Source organism: Scedosporium apiospermum (assembly GCF_000732125.1).
Source record: "Scedosporium apiospermum strain IHEM 14462 chromosome Unknown SEQ_SAPIO_0089, whole genome shotgun sequence".
NCBI classification, from domain to species: Eukaryota; Fungi; Ascomycota; class Sordariomycetes; order Microascales; family Microascaceae; genus Scedosporium; species Scedosporium apiospermum.
In genome coordinates, this window is record NW_015971790.1 from 358,772 (window position 1) to 368,826 (window position 10,055).

The 10,055-nt window shown below is 53.2% G+C and overlaps 2 protein-coding genes and 1 pseudogene across 2 annotated transcripts; 2 read left to right on the forward strand and 1 right to left on the reverse strand.

Annotated features, from left to right (window-relative positions):
• Positions 1-343: 343 nt before the first annotated feature.
• Positions 344-2,010, forward strand: SAPIO_CDS3812 (uncharacterized protein; the record flags this gene model as incomplete). Its single annotated transcript, XM_016786524.1, has 3 exons — positions 344-354; positions 978-1,679; positions 1,974-2,010. 3 exons carry the CDS (start codon positions 344-346, stop codon positions 2,008-2,010), a joined length of 750 nt encoding a protein of 249 aa, XP_016643867.1.
• Positions 2,011-3,816: 1,806 nt separating this feature from the next.
• On the forward strand, positions 3,817-4,155 carry SAPIO_CDS3813 (annotated as a pseudogene; the record flags this gene model as incomplete).
• Positions 4,156-5,283: 1,128 nt separating this feature from the next.
• Positions 5,284-8,518, reverse strand: SAPIO_CDS3814 (uncharacterized protein; the record flags this gene model as incomplete). The annotated part of the gene is made up of 3 exons (XM_016786525.1): positions 5,284-6,099; positions 6,182-7,151; positions 7,254-8,518. The coding sequence occupies 3 exons, from the start codon at positions 8,516-8,518 to the stop codon at positions 5,284-5,286; spliced, it is 3,051 nt and encodes a 1,016-aa protein (XP_016643868.1).
• Between the last annotated feature and the right edge of the window lie 1,537 nt (positions 8,519-10,055).

Genomic DNA, 10,055 nt, shown 5'->3' on the forward strand with positions numbered 1-10,055 from the left:
TGGCTGCCAGCGCCTTCCAAACTCCCACCCAGAGGATCTCTCTCTTGCCAAGCTTTTTCTTCGTGAGCCATACGGGTTGATAGTGGTCCCACTTAAGGTTAACCTTGGAAATGAGGGAGACAGAGGTCGCCGGAAGGCGTTCCGGTATGATCATGAGGGCATGCTTATTATGCGAGAAGTCGAAAAAGGTCTCTCGATAGAGAGTGTACAGACATTCAAAGTAGCTAATAAGACAGTTAGTAGAGGGACGCGAATAGATAAGATAGGAGATATACATCTTCTTGCAGGTTAGTAGTAGAGATATATGGTCACATCGGACATTTTGCCGACCGCATATATCAAAATGAGGGCCTGGTGAGGCATCGTCTGCATCCCATTTCAAGCACTCTCTAGCGCAAAGCTTCCCGCCCTCAGTAGAGACGTGAACCGCATGCCCACAGAAGCATGTCTCCCAGATCATCTGACGTAGTTCGCGGGGAAGGCGAGAAAGAAGTAGCGCATCCTGCTCTTTGGCCGTATGAGGTGAGATGGGCTTCGGCGGGAGAAAGGGCACCAACTTGCGAGCGTTGGTGAGGAGCTTATGGAAGCTGAGAGATGACATGCCGGTGGTTGAAGAGAGAGAGTGAGGGTTCCAGGTGCCCGTAGGGAAACGGGTGGGGTTTGACATCTGTGAAAAAGTGTCAGAAACGCAGAGAGGACAGCTGCGTGCAGCTGTTCCCACTTGATAGAAGTCTCCGCATGAAGTGGGTCTGCAGGATAATACCTTTTCCAGGGATGGCCGGGAAAAGGGGGATAGACAGAAATCCAGAGAAAAACAGACAAAGAAGAACACGGAATTTAGACCCGGTTGCCCTTATGTTTTGCTCTAGATCTTTCAGTTGCCTGCGTCTGATTACAGCTGTCGCGTCGTAATATCGAGTCCGTATTTCTGATAAAAAGTGCCGACTTGGTTGCAGCTGATGACTCAGCAGCTAGAGGTCCGAGTACATTGTAGCAGCTCCGACTGTCGCGTCCCCTTCACCCACCTACCGTGCCTTCAGTCCCACGACGCCCTCTTCGGCCTCGTTCCAACCCCAGTACGCCGGCGCCAATGTCTCCCGCATCCATACGAGCGACTCGTCGGTGTCGCTCCAGTCCCAGTTCGACGCGCATGGACAGCCACTGAAGGGGAGGGAGTCCATGGTGTCCATGCAGTCCTACTACGACTCCCCAACCTCCCCCCAGCAGCCGGACCCTTACGTTGGAGCAAGCCACACCGCGTACACACCCCCGACCTCATGGATAGGCGGCCACCAGTCCCAGGGCTACGAGCCTGTCCCGACCGCGACCCCGCTCTCCCTTTCGAGGTCCGGGAGTTCGCGCACGAGACGTGGCTGCTACAGCCTGGCTTTCTCCGGCGAGCACGAGGCCACCCTCCCCACCGCGGCGCCCATGGGGCAGGACCAGAGCTACGAGGCCGTCCCGGCCCACGACGCCGCCGACGATGTGCCCTTCGACCCCACCTCCACGCTCGGGCCCCCGAGTCTGCAGGACGACTCCTTCGTTAAGAAGCTGCAGGAGGCGGAGGCCAAGGGTCACCTGACCGGGGGGCTGGGGGCCGGCTGGAAGCCCGAGGAGCGGTTCCTCGGATCGGAGCTGGCGAGGGCACTCTTGAGCCTGCAGAGGTCCATCACGCGCAGGTTCACCCGCCGCCAGCCGCAGCGGGACTTGTGGAGAGCAAGTGCTTCTGGCTGTCAATGCTTATATCGATTTCAAGATTTCAAAGCTACCGTCGCTGCATCGGAAAGTATTAAAGCAGTTTATTCGCATACTCCCCGAAAGGCCTATATCGTTCACCCATCAGAGCTTTATCATAACCCCCCCTTATTCATCCTGCCGGTTTCCCTATATCTTCTATGTCAAGCCATGACTCCGTCTGTGAAGAGCCAACCTAAACCCTCAGATGCCGGTTTTAGCCATCTTCGCTCCCACAGATCGAGCCACCTCTTGAACCTAATTGAGATGATCTGAGCAAATGGGGTTGGGGAATTGGTTTCTTTGCCTCAGCTGGCCATCTGCGGGGATCAATCGGCGGGGAAGAGCCCCGCCTTGGAGGGCATAACAGGAATACTATTTCCCTGACAAGAGGGTCTCTGCACTACATTTCCTACTGAAATCGTCCTCCGCCACGCGATTGCTTCCCAGACTATTACGGCTACAATTTGACCATATGTTTCTGGTACGCAAGAAGTTCAGAAAACACTTAGAGTGTTCCGAAAGACTATTCAGCATATGTCGGAACTTCCTTCGATCATTGGCGAGGTAGCGAGGTTAATGGGCATTCGAGGATACTCAAATTTCGCCCAACGATACGGCCTTTGCGTCAGATGCTCTCCACACAGAGATATATCCGGTCCCCAGGATGGCAGATAAACTAATCCCGCCGGTAGCATACTCTAGAGATTGCGTTCTTGAGGCCGGTCCCTGGCCGGCCTGGATGCCTGCATCAGAGCCTGGTGTGCACCGGCCAAGGCGCAGGTCGCATGTCACGTAGCACGGTGAGATGGCTTCCTTCCCGCCATCGACACCATCGAGGCGTTGACGGCAATGCTGTTAATGCTCGACTGTACAATTACAAAGGCTAATGCATTCTGTTTATACAAATTCCCTCTCCTTGCGAAGGCTGGATCGGGAAGGCTTTGATCAGCACCGGCGTTGAGGTGCCGTCTACATAGTCGGTGCAGCGCCTGAATCAGCTTTTCTGGGGGGCGAGAAGGATATGGCGATACGACACGGAGACACGGGTTGGGTGAAAACCGTGACGGCGTGTCTAATTTGTCGAGAAATTGGCCAGACATAGCAAGTACGGCAACCTACAACGTATTTAGAGCTGGGCGGCAAACCGCGTGGGTTTCAGACGACAGGCCTACCTTACGACCTGGCATGTTACGAAACCTATGCTTCCTCCTCTGCTTCCTGCGTTTGTGGAGTCGTTGAATTAAGCGTGAGAAAGCGATCAAATAGAGGCAATTTGAAGGCACCGCGAATGCAGGGCTTATGTAAGAAAATTTGCGTTCGGAATGTGGGCAACGTTGTTGGTGCTTATGAAGTCGACCAGAATCTTCAGATGCAAGAAACTGAGAACGGTCGTGTCAACATCAAAATTGATCCAGTTTGTTAGTTGCACCTAGTCATCAATCTCTAGGCAGGTTTGGTGCATTGCTGACAGGTCTAGCCAAGGAAATTTTATAAGCTTTCCCATCTTACAACTTAGATTGACTGTCGATTGCGAAGTTTCGAAATCACAGCTTCAAGGAAGATACCAAAGGAGGCCAAGGCAATGAACCCATGAATGCAGAGTTTAATTATGTAGGAACATTTTGCCCTGGGAATTGGGATGCTGGAGGAGCAGGGTACATATCCCAAGTATAATTTATATAAGAGCAGGTACCGAACCCAACTGAATACCTGGAAGAAGAAAGCACGTTGCAGGAAATCAGGAGAAATTCTGATCACATAAGCCTGTGTGAAATATGAATTTTTCGTACGGAGTACACTACATTTGCCCCATCTTATCGCTCCCCCTGTATGCATGGATCCTGAGCGGACAGCGCTGGTGAGCAAAATCCACAGATGTGAAAGTTTCCCCATCAAGCCCACCTCCCCAGTCCAGCAAAGCAGCAGCAACAAATCCACCCACCCCCCAATTCAATCCAATCCACAACCTTCTTTACTGAATCCCAACAACCGACAACCAATTCCTCCGAGCTCCCCCTCGAACGAGCCATCGAACCCTCTCTCTCAACACACAAATACCTCCCATCCCCTTCGTACACAATGGGCTTCTTCACCCCCGATCGCGCCTCCCAAGTCCGCTCCGGCGCCGTCGTCCCAACCCGCACCGAACGCCTACAATGCTGGGCCTCCCGCGACGCCTACTTCGCCTGCCTCGACGCCCACTCCATCGTCAACGCCAACGCCGACCCTTCCGCCACCAAGAAAGCCTGCCCCAAGGAGACGGCCGAGTTCGAGCGCGACTGCGCCGCCAAGTGGGTTAGCTACTTCAAGGAATGGAGGGTCATGGATGCGAAGAGACGGGCGAAGATTGAGCAGTTGGAACGGGAGGGGGCTATAAAGATGGAGTCGAAGCCCGAGTTTGGGGTGGAGAAGAGGTGAGGATGAATTGGAAAAGGATGGGAGGGCATGATGGGAGAGGCTTAATTGGGAAGGAAATACCGTTTGCCGGAGGTGCGGGATGGGGGATCTAGCTGGGGCAGGGCAGATATGTTCAATCGATATGACGGAGCTTCGAGTGGGAAGGATACTGTACATTACCATGTATAACAAAAGGGAGGAAAGGTATCGGACAAGACACCCCGATACAACCATTTGATAGACTTAGCCTCGCCGGTCCAGCACGTACGACGAAATACGACCAATCTTGACTCTACAAGCTCTCCAGTAACCAAGTCTCCGATTTCGTAGAACCCATTCTACGCTTTACATTCATCACGTACATACACATCCTCAAGTCACCTTCATGAAATAAATCCCTTTGCTGCTATCCGAATCTATTCCATCCCCTCTACAACTAACGAACGAGCTTGAGCCCATCTATAACACTGGCCTCGGCCACAATCCCCTCCACGAGATTCTTCATCTCACCCCCTTCCACCCACACTCTCGAAGAAAGAAAATAACAACCCCAGTTTCAAACTCGATCCTTGTGTATAAAATGTAGTAGATAAGGTATGAAAAAACTCTGTATAATCCTGCGATGCTCTACACAATGCCATGGTATCATCTATGTGCTGTCCCATCAAATTTCTTTTTCTTTTTTTTCTTTCGTTTTCTTTTTTTCGCAAAGGCAAACACCATGTCGTTTGGGAGAAAGAAGGCCAATGAGGGGTAGTAGTAAACATAGAAAAGATAAAGAGGACAGAAAGAAAGGGACAGGAAAAGGAATAAAAAGAAAGGCTAAGAGGAAAAGAAGTGAGACCCGTGAGGGCAATAATAGAGGAAACATGAGAAGTGGAAGCAAATAATAGTGTCAAGGAACAAGGGGAGAAGACACAGATAAAAGAAACGGGCATTCTGCCAGAGACAAAGGAGATGTAATAATGCAGTTATTGTGTTTTGGTGGGCAACCAACCCATGCCCATGGAAAATGCAAATGCGTTCATCATGTCCATTTTCTCCCTCCTACAAAGGAAAACATCTTGCATGGCCACCCTCCCTGACCTCGACATCGACTCGCCATCCATCTCTCATGAGATGCAACCCCCCCAATTACAGCCCGTCCACTCACCCAACAGACAGGCTAATCGCCTGCTCACTGCGAGGAAGGGGTGGAAGATCCTTGTCCAAAGACTCTCGGCTGACTTTCCTAGTAAGCTTCAAGGACCCTTCCCTGCTGTCATTGCCGACCCCGTTCACACCACCGTATCCGCTATCCGCAGTCTCGGGCTTCATATACTTGGGTGGCGTTGGTGGGCCCTCACGCTTTCGTGGGACGCTCTTGACCGGTGGAGTCGCCGGCCTTGAATCTTTCGCCGGGGTCGGCGGTCGTTCTTCGTCACCGTTGCGGCTTTGATTACTCCGGGCGCTGCGGAAACTGCGTGAACCCGTCACCGAACCTTCCGCGGCTTCGTCGACCACTGGTAGTGATTGACCGTGGGCTGACTCTCCTCCATCATGGATATGGGAAGAGGCGCCACCACTTCCGTGACCTTTCTCGTTCAGTTCTCCGTCCGCAGGAAACTTCTCATTCGTCATCTCCACGTTTGGAGGCAAGTGTGCGACCGGCGGCAGAGGTGGCGCGTACGTAGGCATGGGAGGAGCCGCGGCAGACGAGTTGCGGTGGTGAGACTTCCAAGGGGGACAGACTCGGCTGCAGTCCGAGACTTCTTCAGCTGGCTCCTCGACGGCGGTGGCGAGACGCGTGGCTTCGGCCTCGGCTTCGACGAGTGCTTTCCGTTGCGCCTGCTCGGAGGACATTGTGACGCCCTCAACGAACCGGTAAAACCTATCGCCGTATTGGTCCGGAGGCAAGGCCGAAATCTGCGTTCGATCGCTGGACAGACCCTTCCAGAAATGCTCAATCTTCTTGATCACCCCGTACTAAAATATTGGCACACTAGGTTAGCTATTTTCGAACAACCCCCTTGAAACAGACTTGCACCACTTCTTCATCACCACTTACATGAGTCAAACAATCAATGACGCCAAGATAATACACCTCATCGGCTGGTGTATTATCTTCGTGAGTGGCTCTGAACCCTCCGTCGTCCTGATTAAACACGAAACCACTTCGTGTGTTGGCCTCGTCTAGCTCGTCGGGCATGCGGCTCTCCGTCTGGTCCATGGGGACGGGGCGTTCCTGTCGCAACATCTGGCGGAGTTCCCTGGCCTTCTTGGCATTCTCCAGCTTGCTGGGCGTTCGGAGAAGAACAGAAATGTCGGGTTCGTCCGAGTGTCGCTCGCCGCCGGGGTTGAAAACCCGCAAAGTCTTGTCCCTCAGGTTCTCTTCATTTCCCTTCTGCAGGTCGTGGATGCCGATCAGCAGCGAGTAGTCCATGATCTGGAGGCGCTTCAACAGGGCCACGTCCCGCTGCAGCTGACTCAGGAACAGGCGTTTCTTTTCTATTCCCAATTCCAGGTTCCGTTTCCTCCTCATCCAGTTGAGATCCTTGAGTGTGGCGCGGGGGTTCTCCTCGAGCTTGCTCTCGGGGTAGTCTCGGCCGACGGTTGATCCCTTGAGGTCGAACGTCTGGTGGATGTCGCGGTGTGGGGGAAAGAGATTGTTCATGACAACAAAGTGAATCTTCTTTCCGTAAGGCATCTTCACGCGATGCAGACCATAAAACTGCGAGAGAAGCGTGTTCGGGTTGTCGGTGACATGCTGATAGTAGTCTTTAAGTATCTTCCGGAGAAACTTGTGTTCGGAGTGGTGAATGGTCTTGATGATGTACTTGTAGTCGCGGGAGAAGTAGAAGAAGCTCCCACTCTTACCCGGGGAGCCAAGCTCAGAGAGAATATACTTTCCTGTCAGAGACATGAGATAGTCTGCTGGGTCGAGCCTAAAGAGGGCACGGAGTCGTCGGAAAACCCAAGGGGCGTAGTCCTTGAACTTGAAGTCGTATTTCGCAGACGGCACAAGCTCATTTCCGGCACTAGAGGAAGTCACAAGGTTAGGGACAGAACATCGCGCAAAGGAGGATGCTTCAGGCATTAAAACAGTCCCCTCATCTTTTTCTTTTCGACATCAAACTTACATATCGAAAGTGGATTTTTGTTTCGCCTCGAAATCAGCATCTGTTAGATCCCGGTCGAGCTTTGCGTTCGTTCGCGAGACGGACACGCGGATTCCAGTGAGCATGTTGTAGGCAGTAACCCAGTTCACGTGGTGTTCGTCAACCTTGGTTCCGACCAAGACCCTGTCGTCGTCTTCTTCCTCCCTTCTCCGCTTCTTGGTAGCACGCTTTTGCCTGTAGGCTTCGGCCCAACGTAGGGCATCTTCGTCGGGGGCCACCTCGTCTCTGGGAAGATCGGACTGGATGGATCGGGTGGCTCGTCGAGCTAGGCTCAGAGAAGCCCTACGGACAGATGCGGCAGGGCCAGGCCCACCAGGAGCGGTAGGCGAGAACCGCCCACTGGCAAAGGCAGCATCAGCTCCATCCCTGGAGACTCGGGACTGTTTTCTTGGGACCTCGAGAGTGTGGCGCTGTCTGAGCTGGCCCGGGCCAGGGACTTGGGAAGTAGAAAGCGTCGGCGACGAAGATGAAGCGTTGTGATGAGGAGGATATGAGAGTCGATGGGCAGTATCACTCGTTCGAGGAGTAGGAAGATCGAGAGAAGCCGTGGGAACCGGGGGAGGCGGGGAGGTAGGAGAGGCGGGCGTGACAACGTTCGTTGGGGGGTATAAGGAGGGGGACCTTCGGGCAGCCGAAACCGTCGAAAAGGCGGTAGAATTAGGGACAGGGCGATACGGCGCTTGTTGGTGGGAGTAGGTCGATGATGCATCGGTGGGGAAAGGAGCTGCCGCGAGAGTCGGTGTAGTCGTCTCAGGGCCAGCCTCGTCCGGGTAGTATTCAGTTGAGTGGTCTCGGGGTTCGGGGTAAACAGCGGTCGCTAAGGGTTGCTGGTGTTTGGCCGACGTCACCGTCCTATCAACCAAGGTTGTCGTGCCGTTTACCATCGATATGGTAGGCTTCTGTTCGACCCCGAGGCCAGGCAGGACGGGCTGCCCATTGGATACGGAGGACATGCTCGTCTGGCGTGTCCTAGTTCTATGACCGTTCATGGGAATGGACTGGCTGGCGTCGGAGAGATCGGAGTGGGATGAGGATGACGCCGTTGACGAAGACGTATCGTCAAAGCTGGCATTGGTTGTGTCGGGCCGAGCGGCAGGTTGTATGGTCGACCCATCAAGGGGAAAATGCTTATCGGAAGGGATACCAAAGCTGGCGGGATCGAAATCAATAACGTGGTGAGAAGGGTTGTAAATAGCGGCGTTTCCGTCGGAGAGATAGGCAGGCATGTCGAGGAGGGCGAGTTCGTTGAGCGGAATTGTCGTCGTCGTCGATGATGATGTGGGAAGGGGGTTGGTAAGGCAGGTTAAGAGAAAGCAGGACTGATCGGACCGGTTCGCCAAGGAGAGGAGAGGACAGGTCAGGTACACAGACACAGGGGGCAGGGTGCGGGGGGAAGGAAATAATTTCTTTCCCCCGACACGACGACTGGCAAAATCAAAAAAATGATCGAGGGTCGATGGAAATAATAGAGTCGAGCAAGGCGTCAGAAACGGAAGGTCTCGAAGGGATCGATCATGATTTCAGAGATGGGAGGTCGATAGGGCTGTTATGCAGGGAGCAGATAACAGAGAATAGAGCAGAGAGCGAAACTAAATTTGGAGACCCCTAATATCAGGAGAACGGAATTAGGATTTCGGGCTGGTGTTGATTGGCAACGACGAAAAACGAAGATTTGAGGGAGGCATTTTGGGTTAGGTGATAACAACAAACCCTTGTGCTGCTCTTCTGAGCACTGAGATGGATAGGACAGGATAGGCCTCAAGTGCTGGTTTTGGGAGGCGGGCGGAGGCACGGCAACAGAAGAAAACGAGGTGCTGGACCGGACTTCTGATGCAATCGTTCGAACGAATTTGACTGGGCTTGGGTACGAACAAACGGACGTGACACCGCCAAAAAGTCCTAGTCTCCTTCGTACTTTCCAGTTGTTGGGCGGGGGACGTCAATAGTGTACGAGGTACATTGTACTGCAGTTTTGGGAAGGCGAGACACCAAAACCTAAGCCAAGAGGCATGTGGGGAAGGAACGAGGAGAGCTGAAGCACTTTTCGAATTCTGCACTGTATTTTCTCGGTGTCAGGGGCTTCCAGGACCTTAAAGTGCAGAATAAATAGTGCTGAAGAACAATATACTACCCCCAAAATACAGTGCTAGCATCTACTTCAGTACACATATCCATTAAAATTGCAACAGTGGGTTCTATAGCTCAGCCCCCGTTCCAATTCCCTTCTTGCCCTGCGCCTCCACGCGATGCACCGCGTCGGGACCAGCCCAGCCCATCCCTGCTCGGTAAGCCCAGCCGCCCAGCCAAGATCGTGTCTTCGTCAGCTCCCTAACTGTTTCCAGTCAGCGCTGCCGAGGATGGCACCGAATTTCTTTGCCGGTTCAGACCCAACAAGGCAGATCGACATCACCAGAAAGATCAGAAATGAGAGACGATTTCCCAGTCACCGTCTCTGTTTTATAGAACTAGTGTACCTTCGCGAAGTCCTCCGTGCCTGCTTGGCCAGAGATGATGAGGCTTGTCTTTTTCCTTCAAGAGGAACGCTTCTCCTTGGCCGCTTCTTGGCATGTTAGAGAGAGCGGGTACAAAGTACGAAGGAATGCCAGCTGTTGCTGTGGTCATTGACTGTTCTTATGGATAGAACAAGACACCGACGGACCATTCCCGGGTCCCGACGACGTCTGTGGGGCCCTCTGGCCTGGTCTGGGCAAACTTCACCAAAGCGGTTGATACGAAGTACGAGATTCCAGGAGCTGAATCAAT